The 14,126-nt window shown below is 38.0% G+C and overlaps 1 protein-coding gene across 2 annotated transcripts in view; it reads right to left on the reverse strand.

Moving 5' to 3' along the window:
* Positions 1-14,126, reverse strand: part of SLC24A2 (solute carrier family 24 member 2) — a 112,072-nt gene that overhangs the window by 26,659 nt on the left and 71,287 nt on the right. Inside the window, exon 4 of one of the 2 annotated variants that reach the window (XM_075726548.1) lies at positions 4,613-4,663. The exons of the other annotated variant lie outside the window; for it this stretch is intronic. Within the exon in view, the coding sequence (XP_075582663.1) occupies positions 4,613-4,663 (51 nt within the window). The remainder of the gene's footprint in view (positions 1-4,612; positions 4,664-14,126) is intronic. 2 annotated transcript variants of the gene reach the window in all.

Raw genomic sequence — 14,126 nt, forward strand, 5'->3', positions numbered from 1 at the left:
TAAGCATAGAACACAATCATAAATAGCAAGCCCTCTCATTATTTCAGTGCACAGGGTCAGTGGCAGAGATTTTAATTAGAAGGGGAAGAAGAAAGAAAGCGTTGAAGAAAGAAAGAGTTAAAGAAAGAAGAAGAGAGAAAGAGAGAAAGGGAATTGCTTGGGATATCAGATAAGAGAAAGAAAAAACAGAGGAAAAAATGCAAATCATATTTCCACATATTTTAAGCTGAAATGCTGAGTCGAGTCTGTTCCTTTTCTAACTTCTTTTGAAAGACCAGGGACATTTAAAAAGTGCTTATCCAGAAGCATGTGATCCAGAAGATAATGAAAGGTGCCTGCATAATTTTCATACAAGATGTATGTCAGTTTGCTGAAGGATTGCTTTAGGTTTCAGACTCCAACTCAGCTTCATACGTTTGAGAATTTGGCTTGTGATGCCCCAAGTACACATATGCATTTTTTGCAAGTGATGCAAATGATGCCACTGAGACATATTCTGAGAAATACCTGTGGGACCATCTATGTTTCCACCTACTTCAGGATGGTGCAGGATCTTTTCATTTAAGGTTCAATTCAAAATGTTTAATTAAAGTGATGCAGAATTCTGTAAGGATGCTCTAGTCTTCTGTTTGAGACTGTTATTGTTTGAAATTGTTTAGTTTTTTTCAGTAGAGAAACTTGAGCCATTATTGAACTGAAAAGCAAATGTCTCCACAGAGACTCACACTGTTTTAGATTAGCTTAATTGAAGTTGTCTTCAATTTTTTCACATTTCCAAAAGCCCCCTCCCATCTTTAGGAAGAATTTCTTACATTGACTTTTAAGATTGTAAGTTACACGGCTTCATTCAGGAGACTATTCCACAGTTATAAGTCACTGTCATGGAAATTAACCTCAACATTTGAAATGGAAACTGTATTTTGGTTTATTTTTATTTCTCAGTACATACATGGTTCAGCTTACATTGTTTTACATCATTAGCTTCCATTTGATTCACTCAGTGTAGGTAACAAACAGTGTGAAGAAAAGATTAGAAGACATAACATCGACTATCAAAAGCATGAAACTGAGGAAAGCAGTCGTCCTAGCCTGCATGAAGACAGTGAGATGTAAAAAGAAAGCAGAGCTATGCCTCCTCCCTCCCCTTCCCTGCCATTTTCCTCCTTCAAACCAAATCAGAACTTGTTCAGAGAAGGGGAAGCACAGAGCCACCAGGAAGAAGGACCAGCTCAGGATATTTCTAAGTCATTCAAATTTACAGAAAGACCCAAAAGTTTCCTCTTAGGCACAAATCTTTGCTCATGCCTTTTTCTCATCTTTAGATGGGGTTACTAAAATAACCCATAGGAATTTTATGTTACTGTTATTTCTAGGAGAAGGTAGGAGCTCATGTTTCCTCTTTAACAGTCCTAAGTACCATGGGTTTGACTACCTAAGAGTAATTTTCACACCGTCTGGTACCATGAGAGTTTAGGTGAATGAAAACAATTCATGGACCCAAACTAGGATAGATTGTTATAGAAAATTCTTAATTAATCTCGTCTGCTGAACTCAGGCAGATTTTACAGCTTATTTTCATTTACAAAGGATAGGGTAGAAGGAACAGGAGATCAAGGCCAGGCGATTAGCAAAGAAGGTAGCTTAAAACTAAATTGGTTTTATCTGAATATATGTGAACAAATTGTATAATATAGATATGCCTTGATCTGCATGAGTAACTCCAGCTGGCAGAGATTCTCCACCTGATCAAGGATATATTAAAAACCCAATCCTTTGACTACGATCTAAATTGCGGATGACAGTTTCCCTGGGTCAGAGAAGCCCTTGATTTGATAGGAAAATAGTTTATCTTCAGAAATTCACTTGATTAAAAAATTCAAGACTCTACCATTTTTCTAGTTTTCAGTCTCTGATCAAATGCAGATTACTACATCTATGCAGCTATAGCCAAGCTTTCATGAGTCTGAAGATGTCAAATCTGTGGCTGCTGAGCAGTCTGAACTGTACCTACCAGTCCTGCCTGTGGCCAGTTGTGGAACACAGTTAGTGGGTCACAACTGATAAATTCCAGAAATCCACCTCACGTGCTTTCTTCTTTAACTTTAAAATCCTGCAGAAGCATCAAATGAAAATATATGCAGTTTTGTCACATTGTAGGCTGTTCATGGAGGTTACTTGACAGCACAAGGTCTCTACCCTACTCTGGTAGGGTATATTTTCTCTCCCACTTGGGCCTGGCTAATCTGCAACTAATTTAAAGTTGCTTTCAGACAAAATAGGAGCAAAAAACCCAACAGAGATCAGTTGCTAAGACCTGGAGTACAATGGCCTTCTGGCCATTAGGCTATATCTGATTGTGTATTGTGACCTAACCATTACTTTTTGTCTCTGATTGTTCTGACGTAGCAGCAAGAATAGATGTGCCTGTGCTTCTCCACTGGCGGACTGAAAGATTTGCTACCTATCTTCATGCAGGGTTTGAGGACCTGGAGATAAGGATGTGCTATATTAGAAAAAAATCCATGGATTTGTACTGGGTTTACATGTTCCCATGACTAACTTCCTGTACAAAATGTATAAAAAGGTCAGTCAGAAAAGGAAGAGCAAGAGGAAAACGGATAATGCAAGTAAGTGTGATGCAGAGTGATAGTGATTACACTTTTAAAAATCCAAACAGAAAGTTCAAAATATAGCACACACTGATCTAAATACAGCTTCTAGGACACACTATTCATTACTTGCTTTGTGAAAGACATGTGAAAATGATGATGACAGTTGTATCTGACAAGGTAAACTGTATCATAGACTCTTGTCAGTGTTAATACTCCTAAAAACAAAGAGCTTCCTTTCTTATTTTTGCTACTGGAAGATCTTTGCTACTGGATTTTTGCTATTGCTACAGTATGGTCCTGGATTATTTATTCATGAGGACTGCTTTCTGAGATGATATTGAATATTAACTGCATTACTTCAGCACAGGCACAATATTAATATATACATATATTGTATGTATCTTACTTGCATAGGTATTTTCCCACAAATAGCTACATTTAACTGTGAATAGAGTATGAATATCAGAAGGCTACTAATGTGGTGACTACTTTTGAAATGGCATATTTAACACTTCAGCATAAAAAATAAAAACCTTAACATACCCAACTCTGAGGCTACAATGAGAAATGACCTTCACACCTTGATTGTCATGAAGACTGAGATAAGACATACTGCAAAAGCTTTAGCTTTGGTAGCCATATCTGAATTGCTTGGGTTAAGGACTCATTTCAGGTGCTTGAGAGGTGTATTTAAAAAACATAGACACCACTGTTTGCCCAGTAAAATCTTCTCTCAGACATCTTTTCTTAGATTGGTGCCGCCCCTGTAAATCAGATGGTGAATCTGGGCAACGGAGGGTGGTGCAGCAAGACTGCCCTATGAGCTCATGCCTGCTACAGAAGAAAACAGCATCTTCCAACATCAGGCACAAAGGTGGAAGGAACTGTCTCCTACAGCCAGCCCTAGAATATTTGGTTATATTTGTGTATGAACAGCAGATACAGAAAATGGGAAATAGTCAGAAGTTATCACTTCCTTTTCCCCCCTGGAGAAATGATCATGAGTAACCCATATAATGAAGGTTTTCTTAAATCCTTTTTAACTTGAAGATTAATTTAAAGTAGAAAATAACTGTGATTTTAAAAACAGAGAATTAAGCTATTTGCCTTATATTCCCAACATTAAAAATAAGTGGGAATAGGCGTCTAACTTTTCTACAGGCCTCTAGCTTATCTCCATCCTCAAACATGCCACTAATTACTAAACTAAGCATTCATGAAACCATCTGTCTGGCATTATAATCAGAGAGCTGGACAAGAGGCCTTGATCCCACAGACAATCAGGTCTCAGTTCAGGGAAACTTCCAAATTATAGAAATGCTGACCGCACTAGGACTGAAAGCATGTGCTGGAAATCTAGTAGACAGTTAACTGCTTTCCTGAATTAGTATAATAAACTGCAACACTTTTGAATCAGCAGAAAAATTTCCCAGGATCTCATTGAGCCCTGATTCAGGCCCTAATTACTTCCTTCTTGTATTGCTAGAATCAGGATTTTAAATTGCCTAATTTTTGCATTGCAATTAAGCATACAATTAATACTTCAGGGATAGTCACGCCTAGTTTTTAAAGTTTATTCATTACTTTTGAATAATACAGTAAACTGAAGTCACTCAATAATTGTTCTCAAACTGATTTGAACATCCATAAATTAATTCATCTTGAATGCATTGTAAAACATGGCTTAAAATAAGCATCTACAATCTATTTATACTGTGCCATATAATTTATGAGTGTGGTTTTGCACATATGTTCTTTAATAAAAGTATTTCATTGTATTTCCTTATCTGAAATAGCAAAAATGAAATGCTGAAAACAAAAACCTGAAAAAAGAGCCATAATTGTATCGCGCCATCAATGAAGACATGCAAAAAGGAGTTATTAAAAAATGGAGAAACTGAAAATAGGACTAAGAAAAATGAAGGAAAAAGTAAATACATAAAAGGCGCTTAAAGGGCTTCAAAAAAAGCTGATACAAACAATTCTAAAATATTTCTTACCTTCTTCAGTCATTGTGTCATAATATTTTAGGTTTCCATATGATCCAAGCTCTACAACATCACAGTAAAAGACACAAAGATAAGGAACCAGCAGACATTCAAGAAATGTACACGTTTTTGCATGTGCTTCATAAACTCGAACAGTGATTATGCAAAAAATTCTGCAGGACAGCGAAACATGGATTACAGAAATGGCAGTGCTTTTCCCCCCAGAAATTTCACAAGTCACTGGCTTTAGATAAGTAACTTGCTAAAGTGAGGTGTAGGAGAAGCACTGAAATCTAAAATTCAGCCTTTTTAAGGCAATTGCCAATTTGGTGCCTCTACATTTGGGAAAACATAATAAACCTTGACAGTACCTAATCAGCAGGAACTTTGGAAACAAACCTCTTTTAACATTCCCCAGGTCAGACATTCAAATACTTATGCATCCAAATTAAACAAAAAATCTCAAAACATATAATCTAAGGAACTGTTCATAATGCTGTCCCAACAAACATTGTTTTGACACCAGTGCTGATGTTGACTTGTTTTAAAGGGGTTAATGTAACCACTCTCTTGTCACTTGTGAAATTGGAAAAAAAGTATTTACTCACTTCACCAGGTGGTATGAGACCTAAATTAAATCATGAAATAGATCTGAATATATTGCACTACTATATTCTAGCAGGGCACAGAAAAGAATGGAATGCAGAGATCTCTAGATCTTTAGGGCTACAATTATTTTTCTGTGTGATACAATCTTGCATGAAATCATCTTTTTTCTCCAGATGTTGCTTTACACTTCACTTCTTAAAGTGCTTTTTTCTTAAAGTTTGGCATATATGTAAATATATATATAAATACATGTCCTAGTTTCGGCTGGGATAGAGTTAATTTTCTTCCTAGTAGCTGGCATAGTGCTGTGTTTTGGATTTAGGATGACAAGAATGCTGATAACACACTGATGTTTTAGTTGTTGCTAAGTACTGCTTATGCTAGTCAAGGACTTTTCAGCTTCCCATGCTCTGCCAGGTACACAAGAAGCTGGGAGGGAGCACAGCCAGAACAGTTGATCCAAAATGGCCAAAGGGCTATTCCATACCATATGACATCATGTTCAGTATAGAAACTGGGGGGAGTTGGCTGGGGGGCAGCGATCGCTGCTCGGGAACTGTCTGGGTATCGGTCGGCGGGTGGTGAGCAATTGCATTGTGCATCACTTACTTTGTATGTTGTTCTTGTTGTTATTATTATTATTTTATTTTATTTCAATTATTAAACTGTTCTTATCTCATCCCAGGGGTTTTTCTCACTCTTACTCTTCCAATTCTCTCGCCCATCCTGCCACTGGGGCAGGGGGAGTGAGCGAGTGGCTGCATGGTGCTTAGTTGCTGGCTGGGGTTAAACCATGACAATACAATAATTAATGGAGGTCTACAAAACAGGACAGAGAAAAATTAAGCACAAAGAGGAATTTGTAAATGATTTGTCTGAGGAATTTGTGGATTATTTCATTCATCATTTTTATGTAAAGTTTTACAATTGAGCTTCTGAGCATCCAACCTTTGACAGAGTGCAATCATTAAAAAATGGATACTTAACAGTTTGGTAGTGCTGTTTTCTTTGGAAATATTCTCTCTTCATGTTTATGAAACAGCTTAAGCAATTAAATGTACAAATGTTGTCCAATTATTTTGTTTTCAGCTGATGCACCTCACGATCTTTCAATATTTTTCCACACAGGTGAATTTCAATAGAGGTCTGGCTATTAATTTTTAACTGCAAAATACTGTGATGATATGCGAACCTGGTACTTTGAAAGATCCTTTTTTTTTTAAATCTATTTGCAGATACCTGAGCCTGCCACATGAACATTTCTTACATCATTTGCAGAGACAGAGAAAGCTTTATGCCAGGTAACTAAAAAATACAGGATATTATCACTGTTAAATTTTTTAAATAATTATGATTGGATTGTAATGATTTTTTCATAGACATACTTTATCAAAACCAGTTACAAATATTGACATACTCTTGCTTGTACAATGTATTTTACTTGCACATAAGTATGCCCAATAGAATATGACATTACTCTTAAGTCTCTCTTAAAGCAAAGAAAGACGTCATTTAAAGGCAGAATTTTATATAGTTTTATAATGATATACAATGCATCTACTGTTTTGTAAAAATGTTCTTAGTGTTGCAACATAATCTTTGTAGCTGCTTTTACATCAGAAGCTATTGTCCTACCATCTTGATTTCAGTCCTAAAGGTTTGAATTCCTTACCTGGGAAGAAATCCCAATAACTTCAATATGGACTTCCCTGAATACAGCATTTGGGACCACATACGCTGTTTAATTAGGGCTCAGTATCTGCTGACTCTACGGCCACCACCTTTGCTTAAACCTATTCTCACTGATCTCTGCCTTGATGCGTCTGGGGTCCACTTTGCCAGAACCTGGGGTGAGGCATCCACTGGAGGATGAGGACAGGAGTGGAAAACAGATGCCAAAAGGAGTCTAAGAGTAATCAGAGAAGTGGAAGTACACGCAGGAGACAACACCGACAGAGAGGGGCTGTATAAACTCATGGAGAAGAAAGAGTAAGGATGGGGGTGCAGAAGGACAAAGTTGAGAAGAAGGTTGTACCACAGCAACAAACTTAAGAATTAACAGAATGATAGCATGAGGCCTCTGACTTAATGATGAAGCAGAAGAGGTTTCAGAGGAAGCCAGCAACAATGGTGAATTATGCTAAATCTCCAGAAGAAATAAAAGTGGCAGCAGAAAGGCAAGGCACTTGATGTACTGGCAATCCGGTTTAGATCTATTTGCTTCCCACCCAAAGTGAGAGATACAAGACAAACAGGAAAGAAAAAAGGAGACTCTGACCTTACAGAGACTGAAGAGAAAACAAACAAGGAGATGCATGAGAGTGCATGATGCTGATGATACTCATGTTCTGGGCAGTTCAGCAATTCAACACACCAAGGATTAAACTAGGTTAATTCTTGCAGTAAGCAAAATTATTTCCAGGAAAACTCTAATCTTGCTGGTGAGATTACGTTCCTCAAAGCTTTTATAGTCCTACACCTAGAGCAGAACATTTTATACAATCACCAGCCCACTGACTGCAATGCACAATGATGATGCCAGCAAACGTCAGCTGCACGTATTCACATCAATTATTTTGTGCATTTCAAGATTACTCGGGTCAGCGCTGCTAAGCAACACGAAAGGTCTGCCTCTGTACAGTCTGCCTCCAATATTGCACTGGCTTCTGCTGTAAAATTTGGACTAAACCTGCTCTTTGGTATTTATTTTTGAATTTTTCTGTTATAATATAAGATTCTGTTCAGTATGACTCTAAGTAAACTCAAACTGAATTGAAGTACTTTTTGAAAAAAATATTTTATTGGAAAAAGTTCTCAGCTTTCAAAATAAACTGATTTTAAAAGGAATTTGGAAATCTGAAATGCTGTGATATAGGGTACTTTAAAAAATACCCCAAAATCCAACACTATTAAAATTTTATAATTCCAGTTCCATGAACATGCTATGCAGTTCCCACGGGGAGATCACAGCAGACAGACTGGCTGACAGCCAGTACCTGCATCTCTGCTGGTTGCATGAAACAAAGAGGATGCAGAGATGTAGCTTAACAGCTGATCCTTGACAGTGACAGAGTCAGTGAATTAATTTGTTCCCTTCTGCATATTTTTACACCAGAAGAGAACAGAGGGTTACTGGTAATCCTGTCTGACATTCCTGAAGGATTACAACAACATTTGCCTTATTACCTACTGTTCTCTACTCTGTATGTAGGTGCCATGCCATATCAAAGTAAACAGAAAGAATAATGTTGTTAGTCAACAGTGCTACATTATTTGTAATTTCAAATTAGATTTGAGACAGCCAGCATGGCTTCACCAAGGGCAAGTCTTGCCTGACCAACCTAGTGGCCTTCTATGAGGGAGTGACTACATCAGTGGACAAGGGAAGAGCTACAGATGTCATCTATTTGAACTTCTATAAGGTCTTTGAGACTGTCCCCCACAACATTCTTCTCTCTAAATTGGAGAGATATGGGTTTGATGGGTGGACTATTCAGTGGATAAGGACTTGGCTGGATGGTTGTATCCAGAGAGTAGTGGTCAATGGCTCAATGTCCAGATGGAGATCAGTGACAAGTGGTATCCCTCAAGGGTCGGTATTAGGACCAGTACTGTTTAATACCTTCATCAATGACATAGACAGTGGGATCAAGTGCACCCTCAGCAAGTTTGCAGACAACACCAAGCTGAGTGGTGCAGTTGACACACCTGAGGGACAGGATGCCATCCAGAGGGACCTGGACAAGCTCGAGAAGTGGGCCCATATGAACTTCATGAGGTTCAACAAGGCCAAGTGCAAGGTCCTGCACCTGGGACGGGGCAACCCCCGGTATCAATACAGGCTGGGGGATGAAGGGATTGAGAGCAGCCCTGCAGAGAAGGACTTGGGGGTACTGGTGGATGAAAAGCTGGACATGAGCTGGAAATGTGCACTTGCAGCCCAGAAAGCCAACTGATCCCGGGCTGCATCAAAGGAAGAGTGGCCAGCAGGTCGAGGGAGGTGATTCTGCTCCTCTACTCTGCTCTGGTGAGACCTCACCTGGAGTACTGTGTCCAGCTCTGGGGCCCTTAGCACAGGAAAGACATGGACCCATTGGAGTGGTTCCAAAGGAGGGCCACAAAAATGATGAGAGGGATGGAACAGCTCTCCTATGAAGAAAGGCTGAGAGAGTTGGGGTTGTTCAGCCTGGAGAAGAGAAGGTTCCAGGGAGACCTTATTGCAGCCTTTCAATACTTAAAAGGGGACTTTAAGAAAGATGGGGACAAACTTTTTAGTAGGACCTGTTGTGATAGGACAAGGGGTAATGGTTTTAAACTAAAAGAGGGTAGATTTAGACTACATACAAGGAAGAAATTTTTTACAATGAGGGTGGTGAGACACTGGAACAGGTCGCCCAGAGAGGTAGTAGATGCCCCAGCCCTGGAAACATTCCAGATCAGGTTGGACAGGGCTCTGAACAACCTGATCTACTTGAAGATGTCCCTGCTCATTGCAGGGGGGATTGGACTAGATGACCTTTAAAGGTCCCTTCTAACCCAAACTATTCTATGATTCTGTGAAACAATATACCTAATTACTCAGTTTATTTTCAATGTTCACTCACTAAATATTGTAGGTACAGTCTGTGGTGAAATACTCATTTCTGCCTTTTAAGTGTAGTGCCCCAGACTGCCACAGAAGGAAAGCATAGCCACTATTTCTCTTTGCTCTCCTGCTGCGAAGATCTCAGACACAGACTGAGTTGTCCCTAGTTAAGTCAGAAATGACCCTGGCTCATTTGAGTTTCTCAAAATACTCATAAGATATGCAGCTATTCTAGAGATAGCAACCTGCATTGCTAAAGGTGTGTATCGCCTTCATGAAAAACGTGAACTCAGTCTCTCAAAACAAAGTAATGCATTGTGGGTTTCTTCGCCAAGCATAAGATTTTAACTTTGCATAAAAACATATTTGTATGAAAATTCATGTCACACTTCTCCAAGGTAATTAAACAGCTTCAAAGTCAATTTATCTTTTATACAAAACAAAGCTGCTAAAGAGAAATCACTGAAGGCAATCCCTGAATTTTTAGTGCAATTCCACAGTTGCATTTACTTGACCTTCCTTGTGTTTGACTTCCACAGTCATTAAAGTGTCAAGGCATAATCCTTTATCAGCATCAGTGAGAGCTTGGCTTAAAAGGAATTGTGAGGCATTCTGGAACAACCAGATAGAAAGCATATATTTTTCTTGAGTTTTCATACTCATAAATTCAACCTACTAAAAGATTGAATACTTAAGACATAAGGGAGGAATGAAATGAGATAGTAAGGCCTCAAAACTGATAATGAAATTAAGAATGAACATGCAGCCAAGAGCAACTTAAAAGCAAACAAATAATTATTAAAAAGATTGTAAACACAAAGCTTAACCAAGTATTGGAAACAGAAGAGAATTTTTGTGCAAGAGGTTGCACACATAATTCTGAAAGTCTGCAAGTTGCTGACAGTCAAAGACATTAATTTGGTAATCCACTCTTCCCCTCTACATCTTTCTGATATGACCTCTGATTCACACTTAACTGTTGTTGTCATTATTAACAGGATCTCCTTTTTTTATTTGCATATTTTTAAAAGAAGGCTGAGGAGTTAGGCCAAAGGACTTAGAAGAATTCATATTATAACATCAAGGAGGACTAGGTGGTCGTTCCCTAATCTTTACTGTCATTTCTTCCAGCTGTCATGGTCTCGAGAAAATTCAATTAGATGATCAGAGACTCATCCATAAACAAAAAAAGGAGGCCACTTCAAAAGTCTTGCTAGGTAAGTTGTAGTGACTATCCAATCTAAACTGGAATCGAAGCTTGATTTGGTTTCATCAGTTATGTTAGATTAAGAACAAAGAACTCTCAGTGCTAAAACTTGTGAAAGATCTAGTGGAGATTAACATTACAGGTGTAAAATGAGAATCCTAACCTCTAGCAGGGGTTTAATAAAAGATAATGCCTTTGTACATAGCCTATTAGAAGCAAAACACAAAAAATCCCACCAACTGAAGAATATCAGGCATTGTGAATTTTAAAAAGGAAGAACTCTTGAAATAATTTTTTTTCAGTGAATCTCATCTTAATTTTGACTCCCACCTTTTATGAACTCCATAAACCTCTCAACTGTCTCATAGAGTACTTATATCCCATCCAGGATAGACTGGGACCACTGTGGGAGTTTGTATGTACTATCACTGCAGAATGCAGAGGAGAGAAAACAAGTGTTGTTTCAAAAAGAAAAAGATTCTTTCTCCTACTACCTCCAAATAATCCAAACTACGCAAGTTATAATTAAATGTTGTGGCCTACATTTTCACTTGTGGACCTTCAAGCTGCCAGTTCTTGCAAAATTGAGGCTTTGCCACAGAGCTGGTGCAGTGGAAGATACAAAGGGACCTCTTTCGGATCTGAGCGATAAAGTAAATAATAACAGTTGCATGCACTTTAGAACTACATCTTTTTGGATTATGGTACTACCAGTACTGCTTTATTAACACTCATAAGCAAATAAAGAAAATCATATAAATGAAGACTTTCAGGTACTTGACCAGTAGGCAGTACATTGGGAGTAACTAAATTATGTAATACTTTGTGCATCTGAGCTCTAAAAACACATGTGGTTACCTTTCATCTTGTCTTTAAATTGCAAGCCTTCTATTCCTGTTCTCTCTCCTCACGTGTCCTTACTGTTTTTTATTGTAGGTGTTTTTGTGCTGATAATAATCTTATTAAAGTTGTCTGCTTTTACCATAATTAGTTTATTGCAATTTTATCAAATTGGAGTGTGAATAGAAATATAATTAAAAATTTATACAATCATATCAGTAGAGTTCTGGGCAGCTCAGGACAGTCACAACACCCAAAAGCAAGATCTGCCTATTACTTTGCTCTTAGTGCAGCATTTAAAATGAAGGCTGAAACCCCACTGTTCTTACAGTCCACACTGTCTAGCCAATCTTCTTGTGGTGACAAGAGGAAATTTGTCAGAGGATCCACAGGGTTTTGATTGATACAGGTTAAAGTGCAAATATTTTTAAGGAAGTGATCAATGGCATGTTATTAACACACATATGCAACAGAGAAGAAAGTAATTCAAATTACTATTATGTGTCAGACCCTGCTTTTGATATTGTTAGTGTTTTCTTTTTTTTTAATTTAAGAAAAGCATGGAGTTGCTTGTTCCTGAGGGCTTTGTTTCATTTTCCATCTTCTTTCACTCATAAGTCACCTTTGTGCCATCTGCCACCAAACTCTTGAAGACAGGTGCCATACATTCTGTAGAACACAGCAACACCAAAAAACAACCGATACATAACAGAATTCACTCTGCCTGGATCAAACACAATTCCTACTGACTTTGTAGGGGGTATTTACCTCTGAAGAATTTTCAAATATTCATGAAAATGGGAATTCCAAGATGTAGAAGAGAAAATCTTGTCCTACTAATGATATTGGGAGCTTTAGCACTGATTCTGACAGGGTCAGTGATTCACCAAGTGTCTGTGGGTCCAGGCACTGTGGGATACTGGACACATACAACTCCAACTGCAATAAATTCCAGCTGTTCTGGTTTTCAGCATGTCCAAGGAGAATAACACAAGGGCAGCATATGTTCCTCTCACTATCCAGTCATAAAATCCAACCAACCTGTGGAGGATGAAGTCATCTGCTGTGTGCAAACTGTACTAAAGGAAATCTTCCACCTTTAGCTTCAATAGGAAGTCCCTCACAGCTACTATTATTCCCTGATCTGTAGAGGTTTATAAATTATTCATGTTCTTTGTTGTTAATATCTTTAACAAGGAAATTCAGAGTTAGGAAGAAACTTAAAATTAAGCTAAAGCCATTAAGCATGGACATGCATAGTCAGGACAGCTGTACCCTGCTCTGGGATCACGCTTGTATTTAAATATTCATGTCTTCCTTGCACACCCTGCAGGGAATCCCAAGAAGAATATGCTGTCTGAAGAACAGGGCATCACTGAAAAATATCATGGAGATGAGAGACAAGAATTTTGCCTGCAGTGAGCAGTTTGAGTAGATTCTAGTTGAAAGAATAAAACATGACATGCAGAAATAAATTGTTGCAAAAACTAATATTTACCACGAAACAAACACAAGGATTAAATTTCAGATTTTCAAAAATAAATTTTAAAAAGGCATCAGAAAACTTTCATTACATAATATTTGCTACCTACAAAGAGCAATTCTGATTTTAAAGGGAGACCTGTTCTTCAATTTTTAAGTAGCTAGAAGTTCTATCAGTGAAACTAGCAGTGAGTGCTGCCTTGTCTCTGTATTTTGGGACCAAGTGAAGTCAGGCAGACCTGACATTTATTGCTGCAGAGTTTGGGAGCATCACAACAAAGAGCTACATTTTACCACTGAACTGCTCATTCTGAGATAAATTTGTAAGGGTTTCTTTGCACCCCAACTTACATGTAACAAAAACATACCTGATTTTTGATACATGTCACTAATTATAGACACATTCGGTGAATAGGATACAAGTTGCAAGCCTGCTCACCCTACAGTCATGGAAGTGCAGCCACTGTCTATAGAAAGAGCAAGACCAACATCCCCAAAATATGACAAGAATTAAGTGGTCCCTGCATGTATGCTAAATAAACCCACTCAGTAAAATAATTCAGACTTCAAAAGTCTACTTTGGTTGTAGATACACATTTGTGATTGACATTTAGATAAATCAGCTGAACTAAAACTTCGTAATAAAATTCTTCTCATTAGCCTAAGATATCATTTTCTCTATGCCAAAAGCACACATCTTTGTAGACAGCTCAGGTTCCACAGCTGTTACGGTGACATTTATATCTCATGTATGCTACATGGAAGTTTGTAAATTCAACTGCTATCCATTTTTGGCTTTGAAA

This window comes from Pelecanus crispus, chromosome Z (assembly GCF_030463565.1).
Source record: "Pelecanus crispus isolate bPelCri1 chromosome Z, bPelCri1.pri, whole genome shotgun sequence".
Taxonomy (NCBI): Eukaryota; Metazoa; Chordata; class Aves; order Pelecaniformes; family Pelecanidae; genus Pelecanus; species Pelecanus crispus.